Source organism: Urtica dioica, chromosome 8 (assembly GCF_054948205.1).
Source record: "Urtica dioica subsp. dioica isolate 48M chromosome 8, U.dioica_male_clone48M_v1_H2, whole genome shotgun sequence".
NCBI lineage: Eukaryota > Viridiplantae > Streptophyta > Magnoliopsida > Rosales > Urticaceae > Urtica > Urtica dioica.
Window position 1 is genome coordinate 2,318,273 of NC_142763.1, and position 17,747 is coordinate 2,336,019.

Genomic DNA, 17,747 nt, shown 5'->3' on the forward strand with positions numbered 1-17,747 from the left:
GCGATTATCCATTATATATAATTCAAAACCAACTGAAACAAATAACTTTTAAAGCAACGCTATTATTGCAACTTCGATAAAAAAAAAAAAAAAAAAAAAAAAAAAAAAAAAAAAAAAAATTATTGCAACTGGATTAGCTTTTGTTTATGGGAAACAAACGGAAACTTGACTGCCTCACCGGTCACTAAAACATAAGACAAAAGCGCAATAAATGGGAAATGAGCTTTCATTAGCACATTTCCACTCAATTTTCTCACCTTCCAAGCACGCAAGTTGGAACAATTTGTTTCATCGGAACAATTTTTATTTTTCAATAGATTCCACTGGAATTCATCTTCTATTAGGTCCATCAAACTTCTTATAACTCATCTCCGGTGTGGGTGAAATTATTCATCATGGAGTTCACTAATCAAATCTTAAACAGGTCATACCCGATAAACCATCGTTTCCAATCAAGATTGTTGGAGCAATAGACAGACATGAGCATCTATTTGGACCGAAGAATAATCATAACCATCTTCACGAATAGTTCAGAATTTTCCAATATAAATTAAATTATAGGAGATATAAAATAGGACAAAGTATTGCATAAGCCAATGAGGGCCAATAGTAGCAGGTATGGTAATTGAATAAATGGACTAACAGACAAATCACCCTCATACTCGGCTAAAAGCTGAGATTCAAGTTCCCACAAAATAGCTTACGAGTTCAGTGGATCATGTATCTCCCAACAACAAGGGTTATTCAAATATTAGTTCATCAAAAAAAGAAAAAGAAGAACAAACATAAGTCCAAGGTGACACATGAGCAACGAAAGACGATTTGCAATGCTTTAAGCACTCAACGTTCCACTTGAGTTCCTCCTGCACTCGGCCAGCATATCCATGTAGAACTGGCACTTGCTGATGTCACTTCCGTAGTTGTTCACACACTGCAATCCCGGGAGAACGAAATAACAAATTAGTTCCCGATAAAATATGACTAAACACTTAATATGGCTAAAACAAGATATCAACGATAAAAGACAGTTTCAGTTAGGCATAACCAGCAATCATTGAACCCGTCAAAAGAAAAACAAAATATAAGTTTCTTTCACACTGACAAGGTTCGAAAAAATTCCCATCACTATATGATGATTCAACTGTTGAATCATAGTTGAACAGAGTGTGCCATCAAAACATGAGAGCCATTATTGAATCCACTTTCTATCAGATTTTAAACAACCCATAGCACCAAGTCGTAAAGAAAATGTTCGGATAAACGTAGCGAAGTTGTAACGAATATGAAGAGAGGCGAAATTCCTTACATCTTGGAATGCCCTGGTGTGGATGTTGCACGCATCAGCACCGCTCATCGGACTTGCAACGGGCGCCGCGGAAGCAACAGCATCAGAGACCACAGTCTCGTGTTGAATGGTCCTGGGACCCATGACAGCATCGACAGCCCTGTGAGCGACGGCGCTTCCGGTGCCAAAGGCCATTCCTGCACAAACGGGATAAAAATAGCAGACACGTTCATTTACCAATTCACTGCGAAGATGATCTGTAATGCATAGATTAGATGGTTTCGGTTTGTGTCGAAGAATTCGAAGCATACCTTGAGCGATCGTGGATCCAATACCGCTTAGAATCCCACCACCACCGCCTTGTTGGACGGGAGCCGGGGGAGGTGCTTGATGAACTGCATCGAATCATAAATTTGTTGATTAATAAAATGCACATGGCTTTATTTGGTTGAATCAGGTATTTTTCAAGTAAAGCTTTTAAATCAAATAATCTTGTATTGTAAACAATTATGATTTCATTAATACACAGAATGAAGAGTAGATACCTGGGGCGGGACGGGGAGCAGCACGGGGTGCTGGGCGAGGAGCGGATCGTCCTGAGATAATAAAAAAAATACCGAAACATTGAGTCAATGAAGAGAAAAATAGGAAATTTTACCGCCATTATTGACCAAGAAGAAATCTAGACGTGTTATTCCCTATTAAGTGAAAACAATCTGCAGCAAATCTCGCTTGATAGAAGATAAAAATAAAAACATGTAAAACCCTTGTTCCAATGCAGTTTTCAAAATCGAAGATTTACTATTCCGGCTATATTGCAGAGTAAGAGAAATTGCATAAGAACAAAAAATGTTATTGTTATTAAGATTGCACCAGCTGAAAATAACTTTTTTTTAGGGTTACGAATTCAATCGAACCAGTATCGACAAAGCCCTAAAAGCCCCAACCTAAATCATGAAAGTCATTCCTTCGTGTTTAATATAAGTTCGTAAACAGACGACTATAGATCAGAACATGCAAGAAGAAAGTCGCATCACTAAGCCAAAAAATAATCCATTATCGAGGAAATATATGGAATCTCACCTGAGCTTCTGCGAGGCATGGTTGTGTTTGGACTGGCGACGAAGGAGATTTGCGACGGTGCGGAGAGAAAAACCCTAAGAAGAAATGTCTAGAAATTTGATTTCTCGAATCTTCTGGGTTGCGTACAAAGATACCCTTTTTATAAACGATTGGGCTATGATTGTGTACGGCGTGGGTTTTAGGTTGTGAACACGTGTCAAGTAGTTGTGGTTTGTTGAAAACTTGAAACTACTTTCTGATCAAGTAAAGAATTTCAGATGGTGGATTCACTTTCTGTTGAGACGGTCTTAGTAAAGACTACACGTATCTGATCTTTGCCCCCATTAAATTTCAATTTTATCATGAAATGAGGTGTTAATTGACCATCCAGGAACCAGCTATTCTTTGACCTTCAAAAAGTTTATTAAAAAAAAAAAAAAAAACTTTATTTAATGAAAATTTTAGCAGAAGGTTACAAGTTTTAATAAGAGATTCACGGTAAAATACTAAATATTTTCGATTTAATGCAGTTTAATACTTATTTTTTAAAAGTTACAGAAAAATACTCAACGTTTTAGTATCTTTTCATGATTTCTATTTTTCCGTCAAAATAGATGAAAAAAACACATATAAGTTATCTAAACGAGCAAAATTAAAAAATAAACATCATATTTTAGAATATTTAAAAATAGTTTTTTTCGCTATTTGTGACCTAAAATTACATATTTTTACAGCTTACATGTTGTTAACAATTATTATCAAGTATAATGGTCGATATTGTTCCTTCTATTTTAAAAAGTACATATTTCAAAAGCTTAGCTACTCTTAACAATAATAATCAAGGATAATCGTTCATATTTGTTCTTTCTAATATTAAAAACAAAATAATTTAAACCTTTAAATACATTTTAATAAGAATTTTGTAATGTTATATAGGCCGTCGCATCACTATTACAACTTTTAGAAAATGTTGTAGGTTTTTTTTTTACTTTTTTTTATTACTTTTTTGCCTAAGATCCCCTCACAGCGAGCCTCCAAATAAGTGATAAGTAAATTGGTCTAGTGGTAATTTCACATGTACCTCGACATAGATGTCTTGGGTTCGAACCCTCTGAACTGCATAAATGCATGCTCCCATTACAGATGGATGATTTATCCTATTTCATCTCAATACCCATATAGTAAATCATGTAATATTGAACAATAGTGCTCCTTACACTTGCACTGCTAATATATTATATCATGTAATTTTAGTCAATAGTGTCACTTGTAAAAAAATGAGCCTCCAAGGAGAATACACATCTAAGGTATAGCATATATTTATTCGATAAGTGACACTATTGATTTTTCTTTTTATATAATAAGAAGTGACACTTTTGATCAACATTACATAGTATATTATCAGTGCAAGCGTAAGTGGCACTACTGGTTAAGATCGCATGATTTATTACAAGGGCATTAAGTTGGATGCGGATAAATTATCCACTTGTAAATGGACATGTATTTCTGTAGCTTATGAGGCACGAACACAGGATCTCTGAACAGATTTTTGTGTAACATTACACTAAACCAAATTAGTTACCTTTTTTTTTACTCATTACAATATGGATAAAATAAGAATAATTATAAATGAAAAAACATATTGAAATAAGAAACATCCGGGAAAAAACAAATCTTGAAACAATGTAAACTTAGGTCTGTCCAAACTGTATACAAACTAAAAAATTCGTTTAATATCCTATTACTTTTGATATGCCAAAGAAAATTAGGCACACTAAAAATTGAACACTCATCTCACTCTTTCAAAACACTATAAATAATTGATGAAGTGATCAAACAATCAATTTGTTAAATATGAATGAGATAGTTATTTGAGTTATATAGATAAAAATCTAACAGTATTCCCATAACGTCATAGTAAAATATTGATCATAATTAATCTACAATCCAAACCAAAACATGACAAAATATAAATAAAACACAAGCAAATACAATAGAATTAAAATAAATAAGTGAAAAGTGCGAGGGACGTGGATGAAAACCATTACGAGAAGGAACTAAGCCCGTTGCACCGCCACCCCATCGTCTACTATGTTGTCTATTAAGGAGGATTTGTTTCACACTAACACCGATGGCAACTCTCGCCGCACCAATAACTTGAACATTGTAAAACGATCTGTTATCACTTATGGCGTCTCGTTCTGGACGGTAAATGACTGAAATTATTGCGCACACCAACTACGAGAGAAAAAAATGTTTGTTTTATTTATTTTTGTTCTCTGAAAGAGAGAAAGATACGTTAGCAAAAGCATGTGCGAAAAAAAAAAAAAAATCATAAATGCCATGCTAATTTTCTTCCCATAATTTATCATCAAAAGATACATATAAAAGAAAATTATCAACAAAAAAAACTTACGAATCCTTTTTCACCTATACCTTTTTCCCCCTCTCCAAGCACGGGTGCGCACTTTTATTCTCTACGCACCACTCGTGAATGTTAGCTTAATTCACTTGTCATAAAATGACCCAAAATAACACAGCTCAAAAATCTCCATCCCCTACAACAGAGACATAGAAAGAAATAGACGAATTCAATCAAACCTTTCTCTCTCTCCAAACACAAAAACCAAAACCCTAGGGATTTCCCGTTCTCTCTGCTCCCAGGCTTCTCCGATCCATTTCCATGGCGGACGAGGCGTCGTTGTCATCCTCGTCTACGGCGGCGGCGGCGGCGCAACAAGCGGCAGCCGCGGCTGCGGCGGCACCGCTGGGGAACTCGGTGATCCCGATCGTGAACAAGCTTCAAGACATCTTCGCGCAGCTCGGGAGCCAATCGACGATCGAGCTTCCCCAGGTGGCGGTGGTCGGGAGTCAAAGCAGCGGCAAGTCCAGCGTCCTCGAAGCCCTCGTTGGCCGCGATTTCCTTCCACGAGGCTCCGAAATCTGCACGCGGCGACCGCTCGTTCTCCAGCTCCTCCAGACCAAACGGAGCGCCGCCGTGGACGGCGTAGTGAACGATGAGGAGTACGGCGAGTTTCTCCACCTGCCAGGGAAGCGCTTTTATGATTTCGCTGATATTCGGAGGGAAATTCAGGTCAGAGTCTTCTTGATTTGGATTATCCTTTGATCGGTATTAATACGAACATATGCAATGCAATAGGCCAGTTGTCAATTGATTGAGTTCGTCTGATGAAAAATTAGATTACTTTGCCAATACATTACATAGATTATAAATATAGAAAGGGGATAACAAGAATTGATTACGGAAAGATGGTTTAGACTTTATTGGAACCAGATTAATGTCGGAAGTAATTCAAGAAATGCAAAAATATATTTCGAATCTCATCACATGGTATTTGTAGCAACATCAAATAGATGATTAACTTGGGTCGCGTTTCTCATTTCTTGATAGGTTAATTGATATGTGATTGGGTTGTTTATTTTTATTTTTTATGTTGAACTGTTATCGACCTTGTTGAAACTGGCTATCTTATCCACAATGTGGGATCAATTCATGGCCAGTTGGGGAATATATCGTCTGCTGATAGTAACACAAATTAATTGGTTTTCATCTCAAAATCTTGTTTTAAACTTGAGCAAAGGAAAGTTTGCTTAATCAGTTAGTCTATAGAAGAGGGTAGATGGAGAACATCAACCATTAATAATTGGGTCCTAGGCTCCTAGCCTTTTGTTCTAAGTATCTAATGAGTCATGGCTTCTTGATCGTTCACTAAGGTCTCGTAATCTACCATTATGATGTACTATATGTGTTGTTCTTATAATCTAATTTGGTCATCCTAACGGATTCTTTTGACACAGGCTGAGACAGATAGGGAGGCGGGAGGAAATAAAGGTGTATCAGACAAGCAGATTCGCTTAAAGATATTTTCACCATATGTGCTTGATATTACTCTGGTGGATTTACCTGGTATAACAAAGGTTCCAGTTGGTGACCAGCCTTCTGATATCGAAGCTCGAATCAGAACAATGATCATGTCTTATATCAAAGTTCCAAGTTGCTTGATTTTGGCTGTGACACCTGCAAACTCTGATTTGGCAAACTCGGATGCACTTCAGATTGCAGGAAATGCTGATCCAGATGGTAAGTAATTTTTTTTTTAATAAATGCACTGTGGTAAATTACTAGTTCTTGAAAATAATGATGAATTTTTATCATTAAAAGTGGTGATTACTACTGTATTCTTGCATTATTTATAATCACCCCATGGGGAAGTTGTAGCATTGGGCATCTATTTAATGTTATATATTTTATTTTTTCAGGTTTAAGAACCATAGGAATCATCACAAAGGTGCGGTATTTCCTTTTCTTGGATTCTTCTCAACTCTAGTAGTAGGAATATTTGGGAATTGTCAACATTTTCTGATATGATTTTGGTTTGATCTCTTACTACGAACACAGTTGGACATTATGGATAGAGGGACTGATGCGCGTAATCTGTTGCTTGGGAAAGTGATTCCTCTTAAACTTGGTTATATAGGAGTTGTGAACCGCAGCCAGGAGGTAACTTTAAATTCAATGAGGATAAATCAATTTAATCAGTGGTTATATTTCATCGAAGTTTCATCTGTAAGAAGGCTAATTTGGACAGTTATCGCCCAGATCAAGTTCCCAGATAAGGAATAATAGTTGCACTTGGCAATAATTTGAGCAACTCTTTGTTGTGTGTGTTTGGTTAGAGTGTCTTATTGCTTCGTATGTTAGTAAGAGAACAGCATCGATCCTGCATATATTGGTTGGATACATCATACATTCTATTATGTTACATGTCAAGTTTAAGCTTCTCTACATTTGATTGCTGTTTATTCAAAGTGTAAGTGAAGTTTTATTGCAGCTTGACTAAGTAGAATCACATGAATATTGCATAGAGGTGCTTAGGTTGGCATTAGTTCGTATAAGTGAGGTATAATAGTATGATATGGTGGACATTAGGAATCTTCTGCACGTATGAGATAATAAGGTCTACCTTTTCAGGCTGTGTCAATATAGTGTGTAAGGGCAGTTCACCTTAGGGTTATGAATGCTATGTTGTCAACTGGCAACCCTTATAAAGGCATATTGTATTTTATTTGCATTCTGTTATAGTGGTACCTTGGATTTATCTGTGAAACAGGACATATTGCTTAACAGGAGTATTAAGGATGCTATCGTAGCTGAAGAAAAGTTTTTCCGCAGCCGCCCTGTATGATTCTAAGCTCCTTAGATAACTATGATTTATGGCTTGGCTTTATTTCTTATGTAACCTGGAATACATCCTACTTCATCTTATAGGTATATAATGGTCTAGCTGATCGATGTGGTGTCCCACAGCTGGCAAAGAAATTGAACCAGGTAGGTATTTGTGATAGCAAGTCATGGTCAAATCTCATCTATAATGCTTAAACAGTTTTGAAGCGTACATATTAAGCCGCTGCTTCCTTTTTTTTGCCCAAAGTGACCACACGCCTCAATGTTTGTGGCTTTTGCTGGTGTTTGATAACTTTACACTAATCAACACAAACAGGTCAAAAGAAAGGAGAATATTATGCATAGAAGTCATGAAATTTTGTTTGGCTGTATTTACATTTTAGTTTTATTATGTTTATTTAACCTATTTGTTTGCAACTAAGCTAAATCTGTAGGATTTTACACTGTTTATTGTTTTCAGAATCAAATTATTTCCTATTACATTGACCACTGGAATTATTTGCAGATTCTAGTACAACATATTAAGACAGTTTTACCTGGCCTCAAGTCTCGCATCAGCTCTGCATTAGTTGCTGTTGCCAAAGAGCATGCCAGTTACGGAGACATCTCAGAAACCAAGGTGTGACTGATTTCTTTTCTTGCCCATATGTGACATAACCTGTAAGTTCTTATTCATGTTTTTTTTTTATTGATTAGGCTAGTCAGGGAGCTCTTCTCCTAAACATTCTTTCAAAGTATTCGGAAGGTAATATAATTTTCCTCTTTTCTGTGATAGATTGTGTTACGAATGTTTAATCTTATACTGGTTAGTTTATCTTTTATCTAAGCCATTTAATGATATCTTTTTATCATTTGGGACAGCTTTTTCTTCAATGGTGGAGGGGAAAAATGCAGAAATGTCAACCTCTGAGCTTTCGGGGGGAGCGAGAATTCACTATATATTTCAGTCCATCTTTGTCAAAAGTTTAGAGGTCAGTGTCGTTGATAGTACCAGAATACCATAACTTGTTTCTGCATCCTTGGAGTTGCATGACCTAAATATTTAACGTATATGTCTACCATTGATTAGTGCAAGTGTATTTTATTCTATTATATCATAAATGTATTGTACATGGTAGCTACTGGGTTCTGGTTCTTTAAAGGTTTGGGTTCATGCACACGCATTAATAATTGCTGAGTGATGTTGTTTCAATATATCCATATAGGAGTAATGTATTCCTTTATTTGGACATATATGTTGTATTGATGAGTACATATCCGGAGTCAAAGTTAAACCAATGTAAGCTGTAATTCTTGATTATATGAGCCTAACAAGGCAATTGTAGCTCACATGGAGCTTTTGCAGGACTTTCACATGCATGTCGCAACTTAAGACATCCTACCTGATAACGCTTAATTTTCAAGAAAAAACATTGTTATTTCTGTATTAACTTGTTTGGTCCAATAATTAGATTGTATTTGTTTCTAACTTACTAATGTTCAGGAGGTGGATCCATGCGAAGATTTGACAGATGATGACATTCGGACAGCCATTCAGAATGCCACTGGCCCTAAATCTGCATTGTTTGTACCAGAAGTAGGTCTCAACATGTTTTCATTTTTAACTTTAACACAAATGATTTTATTGAAGAGTAGATTATCATCCGTTTTTCATTGACAGATGACCGAAGAATATTAATTTGTTTTTTCCCAATAAATCTTCAGTCAAGCCATTTGTAATACTGTTCACTGTATATAGGTGCCCTTCGAAGTCCTTATTAGGAGGCAAATTGCTCGTCTGTTAGATCCAAGTCTTCAATGTGCCAGGTTTATATATGATGAGCTGATGAAGGTAGGGGAAACCAAATCTGTTTTTTTGCTTATCCGCCATCATGTTTATGATCTGTTTACACTGTTCTCTTTTCAGATTAGTCATCACTGCCTGGTAAATGAGTTGCAGCGGTTTCCTGTGCTGAGAAAGAGGATGGATGAAGTTATTGGCAACTTCTTGCGAGAAGGCCTGGAACCTTCTGAAACAATGATCGGTCACATAATTGAGATGGAGGTATGTTGGCATCATAATGGCTTGAATTATTGCTGAATGGGTATAACTATTTTTTTTTTTTTTACTTTCTGAATCTACTTGAAAAATGTAAATCTTGTTTGATAAACAGTCTCTTTGGAGACACCCGACGAAATTAATAAACAGTATTTAAAAAAAAAAAAAAAACTAGGATTTAGTCCCTAGGTCCTATGCCTAACCCCACAATACATGGGTAACTGGAAACACCAACAATTTTTAGGTGGGTACCTTTAGAGGGCCTTGAACCCATGACCTCTCAGAAATAAACCAAGGGCCTGACCACTTGTATGAAGAAAATAATTACTGTACTGTGGAAAGTTATTGGAAACCGTTTTATATGATTCCGTATGACCAAAAACTTATGAATCAAGTGGAGAAAGAATAAAAAACCTGAATGGGACCGTGTATCAATGACCAAGACAAATATATGTTTATCAACCTTTTTCTAAAGGAAAAAAACTAAAATAAAATTAAAAAAAGGGAGGATGAAATTTTTTTTTTATCTACCTACTGGAATACTATTTTCGAATTATGATTTGACCCCTACTATTCGTGTGTGATTGTATCTTTGCTTTATCCTGCTCTACTGAACACTTTGTTGCTTGCATTTGTCACTTTTTACTTGGGTGGACAAGTTATCTATTACATACGTAATAGATAAATTTTTTTTTTTTTTTTTTTGAATAATAGATAAAGTTTCTTTAAAAGAAAAAAAACAAGTTTTCTATATTACATATGAATACACTGCATTGACGGTCATCAAGATAATTTGAATGCCTATAGTCGCGAATGGCTTATGAATCATCATGCATTTTGTGAGCTGTTGTATTGTGCAGAGTTGGCTTTCTCACTGTTCTCACAATGCTAGGAAACAATTATTTTTTTTCTGTCTGTGTGAAGATTAGTTTTTTTTTTTTTTTTTTTTTTTCAACATATCAAATCATCATAAAAAATGCGCTTGACATTATTAGCAACTAATTATGTAGATGGACTACATAAATACCTCGCATCCAAACTTTATTGGTGGGAGCAAGGCTCTTGAGGCGGCCTTGGAACAAGTCAAGACATCTCGGATAGTGCCTAATTTGCCTGGTTCGAGAAAGGTAAAAGCAAACACCTACTTATAGTAATCACTAAGTTTCTGGAACCTAATCATTACATCATGATTTATTTTTAATCATCATCTTTACCATGAAACTACTTTTCATTGATTAGGATGCTGGCGATCCTGACAAAGCACCATTGTCAGAAAGAGGCCTAAAACCTCGAGCGATTCTTGCTGCTAGACAAGTGAATGGAATCATGTCAGAACAGGTATGAAATTTTTGTACTCCATAACAGTGGATCAGGTTCTTTCAAACAGTAGAAATTAGAATCCGAATTGTTTATATATTCTTTGTCGTTTCATTTCATTGTTGCCGCTATTATATTGTAAATCTGGAGTGTATATCTCCAGGGGTTCTTGGTTGAGTTGGTCTAATTTCTATGTTGGCCCTTTGGATGCTTAACAGGTTGTTCGCCCTGCACCCGAACCTGAAAAAGTTGCACCATCTGGTAGTTATAGTTAGTGTAATGTTTCTCATTTGTCTGGAAAGCAAAGCTGTGATCATTGATTATTTATATTCGTAATTTTTCAGGAAATGCTAACAGTTCAAGTTGGGGAATTTCTTCGATATTTGGTGGCGGTGATAATTACCGTACGACCAGTAAAGAAACCTCAATGAACAAACCCTTCAGTGAGCCTAATCATATTCCCAATATGGAACACGCCTTGTCTATGATTCATTTAAGAGAGGTTATAAATCTGTCTCCAAATTGTACCTTGACCAAGTTAATCCGATTTATACCCCCTAATATCTCTTTATTTATTTTTGTAGCCCCCAACTGTGTTGAGACCTTCCGAAAACCACTCAGAGCTCGAAATTGCAATCACGAAACTGCTATTGAGATCATACTACGATATTGTTAGGAAGAACATTGAAGACTCTGTACCTAAAGCAATCATGCATTTCTTGGTAATAAGTTTTATCGAATTTCTCAGCTTTGTCATATTTATATTTTGCCATCTAAAATAATGAATCTAAGTGTTAGTTTAAAACAGTGATCGTCGTATTTTCTCATTCTACAAGTTCCAACTTTCTTATGTTACCCATTCAGGTAAACCATACAAAGCGTGAGCTGCACAACATTTTCATCAAGAAACTTTACAGGTAAATCACAAAACAATTTTTTTACCCTAATTTCATCTCTCTCTTATCTCACTTGCCTCTTTAACTCTCATTTTTCTTTACTTTTGGTGTGTATTATCATCGTCAACAGAGAGAACCTGTTTGAAGATATGCTGGCAGAACCGGAGGAGATTGCGACAAGGAGAAAGCGTACTCGCGACACTCTACGAATTCTCCAACAAGCTTTCCGGGTTTGTATTTCTGTTCCCTTGATGATCATAGAGAATCCACTTCTAGTAGAACTTTTTTATTTTTGCGCAATTGATGATCTTAAACTGTAACTTGGGAATCTCCAGAAAAGAAAAGAACAAAGTCGTATAACAATAGTTTGATGACCAAATTGCTTAGGAAAAAGATGGTTCATAAACCAAAATGCCACTCACATAATAATTCAGAGACTATTTTAGTTATATTTTTTTGTTTTGCTCTGTAACTGTTAACTTGGGACTACAAAGAAGAAAAAAAAAATTGAGCCTTAATATGTTAGTTTAGGGTCCGAAATGCCACGAACATAATAATTGAGGAACTATTTACGCTAGAAAGCCTTTCTTTCTATTGCTCAATTGTGAATCTTAAACTTTGACTTGGGAGTCTACTTTAAAAATAAAAATAAAAATAAAAATAAAAACTTGGTTCATTGTATTTAATAGACATTGGACGAATTGCCATTGGAAGCCGAATCGGTGGAAAAAGGATACAACTTGGGAGGCGGGGGCGGGGACACAACAGGGTTGCCTCGGATCCATGGCTTACCAACCTCATCAATGTACACAACTAGCAGCTCTTCTGATTCTTATACCGCTTCTCCTAAGAATCCCAAATCCCGAAAATCATCTCACTCCGGCGAACTTCACTCACCCTTTTATGGTGGTGCTGTTGCAGATTCTAACGGCACTGGTGCACGCAATTACATGACAGGTCTCTACCCCACCGTTGAACCCTAGGCCCCCAAAAATAAAATTCATTTAAAAAGAAGAAGAAAAAAAAAACATTACATTTTTTCGATTGCTATTTGCAGCTTAGGAGGTGATCGGAGTCTCACTATTCGGGGTGGTTTGTTGCAGAATTGAATTTGTTCTTCCAACTTTTTGATTTTGTGCCAAGGCACATAATTGCACGGTTCTTTTTGTTCGTCTTCTGATATCAATAATATAGGTTGATAATCATATTGTATTTATTTATTTTTTTACCAGGCTCCGGAGAGAATAAGGGGCTAGTTACCCTTTTTTTCCCCCTCACTTGCATGATAGTAAATGGTAATATTTTTTTTTTGGGAGTGTTGCCCACAAGAGTAAACCTACCCACATAGACAATGTTTAGTATTGATCAGTAGTGTAGCCTTTGCTTTTTTGTTTTTTGGTGAAAAAAAAAAAACACAGCTAAATTCCCTTTTGCCAAGGTTCATTCTTTTATGTATGGGTTTTACAAAATTAAATGTTTATTTTGTCTGTCAAATTGATAGAAATATACGATAAAATTATATTTATCAAATTTTGATAGAAATATACGATAAAATTATATTTATCAAATTTTCTAGCAGTAAAAATTGTGCGTAGTCATGATTTTTATGCATAATGAGTGGGTGCATTTGTGTTATTCTAATGATTATTCTACTTCTGTAAAAAAAAATTATTGCATCCTAATAGTGCACCTAATGAAGGCCTACCCGCCTAATGCACCTGGTATATACCTCATTCCCAAGCTAATTTTAAGCTTTGTAGTTGAGTTAGAGAAAATCGCTGAAATATTGGAGCAAGTCAGTAGCAAACAAGTAGATATAATGAAACTGAAATTTTAACATTTAATTTATTACTAATTGTACATTTTTTTTAGTTGAATACACGTGTAACGTAGGTCATTTATAGTTCTAAAACAGGTGCGGTATCGTGCCTGCATATAAATTTCTTTGAGGAATCTCCGATAAGGTATGATCTATATCAGTAGAAATTGATTATATGCTGAATGTGATAATCCATTTCTATATTATTTGATTCAATAGTGAATTGGCATAACGCTTCAAATTTATTCGATCACTGCCAATTCAGCATTTTTTTTACGAGCGCTTCAGCAATATTTTGTTTAAATTTTTTAAGATTTAGTAATATATTTTTTTTTTTTACAAATTCAGCAATTTCTTTTAGTGACACTTTTTCTTCGCTAAAACAAAACAAAGTGAAATTCTTCGACAAAATTCTTTTAGTTTTCTATACTTTCCATTCCCAAATACTTACAATTGAAACGAATGATAATCACTGAAGTCCTCAACCTCAAACAGGCGACGGAAAGATTACTAGATATCCAAAAGACAAACTTTAACTACAACATTATTATTATTATTATTGGTAATTCACGGCCTAGATTTTTATTTTTCAACTTTCTTTCAGTCCACAATTTCTCCAATGCGATAAGTAATAACAACTTAAAATAAAGTGACATACAGATTAATTATCAAATTCATCAACGTCGATTTAGGGTTTCGATTTCTTCTTCCTTTTTCCCTCAAGAAGGATGGACTTTCTTGGTGGAAATCCCCTTCCAAGCCGACCTCATCGACGCCGTGGCTGAGCTCATCGCGGCCTCGATGTACTTCTTCGACGCGATCGCCGCGGCGCTTTCCATCAGATTCCCCATCGCCCTCGCCTTCTCCGCCGTGGCGACGAGGCTTCCGTGCTCGGCCCTCTCTATCCGCTCCATCTCCGCTTCGAATCGGCGGAACTCGTCCATGGCGGCTTCCATGGCCGATTCGAGCTCTTCCTCGGCTTCCTGGAGCTCCGTCTCGGCTTCGTCGGCCTCGCGGAGGTGGTCCAGCTCCGCCGCCGCCCACGAATTGTAGGCCTCCACCTCGAAGAGCCTCATTAGGTCTTCGATGGCTGACGGATCGAAGCTCTTGTCGCTCAGGGCTTGGTCCGAGAGGAACGTGAACTGGGAGATCAGAGACTCCATTTTGGCTCTCTCTGTTGTTTTCTTTGTGGATCTGAGTTTGGGAGGGATAGAGAGAGAGAAAGAGATTTTCTGTGAGCGAGTGGAGTGAGAATCGTGTCAGAAATGGACGGCTAATTTGGATTGGTTTTTAATTGAAAAAGTTGGTAACTTTTCTAGTCGTTTTAGTATGGGTATAGAATTTGGAGCAAAAGTCAACAGGTAGACAAGAATATTGATATCATTCTGTAATAATGATTTATTTTATCATATTATGGGATTGGGAAGGCAACGGTTATCTTTCACTTTTATTTATTTATTATTTTTTTTTAGGCCTTTATTTATTTATTTTAAGAATACACTTTCAGTTATTGTTGGAGGTCTTTGATGAAATTTTCTTTTTGCGGTCCAATCTGCTCCAAAGTCCAAACCCGAACAAATCAGAACACAAATTCTCCCTCAATAATTTTAAAAAATCATATGAATAATATGAGGAGATTACTAAGACGTTTGACATCAATATATTCGCTTTATCGATGCCAAGTGTTATGTTGTGATCGATATTAGGAAGGATCTTCCTTGAGGCGATACAAGATAGTTGTCAACCTGATCCATTCATCGAGGTAGGCAGGTGCTAATATTTTATCAAAAAGATTATGAGCTTTGAACTTAGTTGATTGGTTTGCATTAGCAAAAAAAGTAATAGAATTATAAATCATGTCTTAAGATAAGGTAAGTTGTTAGCATTGATATCCACTAATGTTGTCTATAGAGGTGGTTATTCCATCGTCTTGTATAAATTCTTGAGAAATTGCTCAAACTACCACTATATCAATAATTTTTTCCAAAAATCCACCAAACTATAACTTTGGCCAAAAATACAAGTTCTTCGAAAGTGAAAAACCAAATATACCCTCAACCTTATTTTTTCTTTCAATTTCACACCAACCTCATTTAATATCATTCCAAAATAAAATTTCTATTTTTTATTCAAAATCTCATTATTTATATATATATATATATATATCTCTCTCTCTCTCTCTCTCTCTCTCCTTAACCGTGTAAACCCTTATACCTCTCTCTCTCTCCCTAACCGTGTAAACCCATTTACTCTCTATCTCTCTCTCTCAGTCGAACTCACCCAAACTCACCCAAAATCGCGACCGAGACCCACCCCGAACCCGAATCCTTCACGACTTCACTCACCCAAAATCGCGACCGAGACCCACCTCTTTCTCTCCCTGATTCGCGACCAGTCTCACTCACCCAAAATCGCGACCGAAACCCTTGCCCGAACTCGACTTCACTCGACCAATCCCTCAAGTCGCAATGTCTGACCCACCCAACCCTATTTTCGAACGCACAACGCGAAAGAGTCCTAGGATGATAGGGCTCAAACAACCGGAGGCGTCCGGAGCGACCACGCCAAACACTTCTCCGGCCCGGAAAAGGAAAACGAGTGCTTCGCCCAAGTTGAACTCGAAGAAGGCTACGAAGAAGCCCCGCCGTGGCGTGAAACCCACCTCTGATACGGACCAGGTAAACCCACCGGTTTAGATTTATTGTTTTTGGGTAGTGAACTAATTATGTTGTGGTAGTGAATGAAATTGTGTTTGAAAATGGTTTTGGGTAGTGAATGAATTGTGGTGTGGTAGTGAATTGATGTGTTACAAAATCTTTGATTATGGTCGGAAATTGTGTTTGAAATTGTGCTCGGAAATTGTGTTTGAAATTGTGCTCGGAATTGTGTTTGAAATTGTGTTTGAAATTGTGTGTAATTGTGTTTGAAATTGTGTGAAATTGTGTTTGAAATTGTGTGAAATTGTGCTCGGTATTCAGGGGTGGAGGAGGTACATTTGTGAATCAAATGTGGTTGATCATAATATCAGTTTTTATGGAACGTTGGAGACGTTCGATAAATCAGCGGCTATGGGTCCAGAAGTGAAGGCTATGTTCAGCAACTCTTGTTTTGGCCAATTCTGGACGTCCCGAAGGTCACCCGATCCTCTAAGATAATTAACCATTTATTGATGAGGGTCGGTTACTTTATCCGTGAAGAAGAGAGGGAAGATACTCTCTTTATTGAGCTCGGGGGAGAACCGCGGGCGTTCACAAGAGATGATTTTTGTTCTATCTTAGGGCTGCGCCATGGGGACGTCCCTACCTTGGATTATACCGAGCCGGCCGAAGGTGGACTGTTCAGTGAATTGTTCTCCAACGGGACGACCAACAGTCGCGTCGTGCTTACAACAAAATTGGTGGAATCGCAAGGGTGGCCGCATGAGAAACGAGTCAAGCTCTTGCTGCTTCATTTTCTCTTCAACGTACTTCTGGTGCCCCTTGGGTACGACCATTCGAGATTGATCGTACGTTAAATTGGTAGAGGACTTGGACCAGTTTAACTCGTACCCGTGGGGCAATGTGGTTTGGAAGTTCTTCGTTGAAAACTGCCGTAAGTACGTGAAGAATGTGGAGAAGAAGGATTCCAAGGCGAAGATAAACCTTCCTTCTTTCATGTACCCACTTCAAATTTGGGCGTACGAAACCATGCCCGTGTTCTCGACACTCTTGTATTGCGAGAGATTGTCTGATACCGATGTACCTCTCATGCGTCGGTGGAAATCAACGACATGACAACACGTTCTCAACCATTTCGTGGCAATCTGAGAACTTTGTGTTCAAGCCAATGGGAGGAGAAGAGGTTAGCTTGAAGACAATGAAGAAGTCGAGCCAACCGAAGCTGAAACAGAAGGTAATTAATCTTGATTATGACCGAACTTCTTCACCAATTTACTTAGGTAACAATGCTTATTATTTACATTACAATAAGAATGACATTGGCATTTATTTTCAATAAAAATGATCATTACCGTTAGACCGATGTAGGATTATTTTAGGACAGAGAAGTGCACCTGAAAACGTGACAATCCAAAATTTTAGGATTTGACAACCCAAAAATTGTCTCGCACATGAGATATGATGAAG

At 36.9% G+C, this 17,747-nt stretch overlaps 3 protein-coding genes across 6 annotated transcripts; 1 reads left to right on the forward strand and 2 right to left on the reverse strand.

Moving 5' to 3' along the window:
- Window positions 1–536: 536 nt before the first annotated feature.
- LOC149387178 (CHCH domain protein) lies at window positions 537–2,641 on the reverse strand. The gene is made up of 5 exons (XM_089623137.1): window positions 2,369–2,641; window positions 1,831–1,881; window positions 1,597–1,680; window positions 1,307–1,482; window positions 537–931 (listed from the first exon to the last, which is right to left on the reverse strand). Exons 1-5 carry the CDS (start codon window positions 2,385–2,387, stop codon window positions 833–835), a joined length of 429 nt encoding a protein of 142 aa, XP_089479263.1. The 5' UTR covers window positions 2,388–2,641; the 3' UTR covers window positions 537–832.
- A 2,242-nt stretch (window positions 2,642–4,883) lies between these two features.
- On the forward strand, window positions 4,884–13,235 carry DRP3A (dynamin-related protein 3A). 4 transcript variants are annotated; one of them, XM_089623134.1, is made up of 22 exons: window positions 4,884–5,441; window positions 6,167–6,449; window positions 6,629–6,657; window positions 6,768–6,869; window positions 7,480–7,548; window positions 7,638–7,697; window positions 8,059–8,172; window positions 8,250–8,298; window positions 8,415–8,524; window positions 9,037–9,129; window positions 9,292–9,384; window positions 9,460–9,597; window positions 10,602–10,718; window positions 10,831–10,929; window positions 11,127–11,169; window positions 11,253–11,410; window positions 11,493–11,630; window positions 11,773–11,825; window positions 11,935–12,034; window positions 12,494–12,609; window positions 12,726–12,761; window positions 12,862–13,235. In XM_089623134.1, exons 1-21 carry the CDS (start codon window positions 5,031–5,033, stop codon window positions 12,730–12,732), a joined length of 2,382 nt encoding a protein of 793 aa, XP_089479260.1. In that variant the 5' UTR covers window positions 4,884–5,030; the 3' UTR covers window positions 12,733–12,761; window positions 12,862–13,235. The 4 variants fall into 4 exon arrangements, with proteins under 4 accessions (XP_089479260.1, XP_089479258.1, XP_089479259.1 ...); XM_089623132.1 differs by having other exon boundaries at window positions 12,494–12,761; XM_089623133.1 differs by having other exon boundaries at window positions 12,726–13,235.
- A 1,099-nt stretch (window positions 13,236–14,334) lies between these two features.
- MEE9 (maternal effect embryo arrest 9) lies at window positions 14,335–14,927 on the reverse strand. Its single transcript, XM_089623136.1, has one exon. The coding sequence runs from the start codon at window positions 14,784–14,786 to the stop codon at window positions 14,343–14,345; it is 444 nt and encodes a 147-aa protein (XP_089479262.1). The 5' UTR covers window positions 14,787–14,927; the 3' UTR covers window positions 14,335–14,342.
- Window positions 14,928–17,747: the final 2,820 nt, after the last annotated feature.

What these genes read in the sequence shown, in the direction of transcription:
- DRP3A (XM_089623131.1), top strand. Translation starts at nt 5,031, where the DNA reads ATGGCGGACGAGGCGTCGTTGTCATCCTCGTCTACGGCGGCGGCGGCG. An exon ending in TATATGATGAGCTGATGAAG is followed by an intron (nt 9,385 to 9,459) that starts GTAGGGGAAACC and finishes TTCTCTTTTCAG; the next exon opens with ATTAGTCATCACTGCCTGGT. An exon ending in TTCTCCAACAAGCTTTCCGG is followed by an intron (nt 12,035 to 12,493) that starts GTTTGTATTTCT and finishes TGTATTTAATAG; the next exon opens with ACATTGGACGAATTGCCATT.
- MEE9 (XM_089623136.1), bottom strand. Translation starts at nt 14,786, where the DNA reads ATGGAGTCTCTGATCTCCCAGTTCACGTTCCTCTCGGACCAAGCCCTG.
- LOC149387178 (XM_089623137.1), bottom strand. An exon ending in TGCTCCCCGTCCCGCCCCAG is followed by an intron (nt 1,681 to 1,830) that starts GTATCTACTCTT and finishes GATTCGATGCAG; the next exon opens with TTCATCAAGCACCTCCCCCG. An exon ending in ACACCAGGGCATTCCAAGAT is followed by an intron (nt 932 to 1,306) that starts GTAAGGAATTTC and finishes CCGGGATTGCAG; the next exon opens with TGTGTGAACAACTACGGAAG.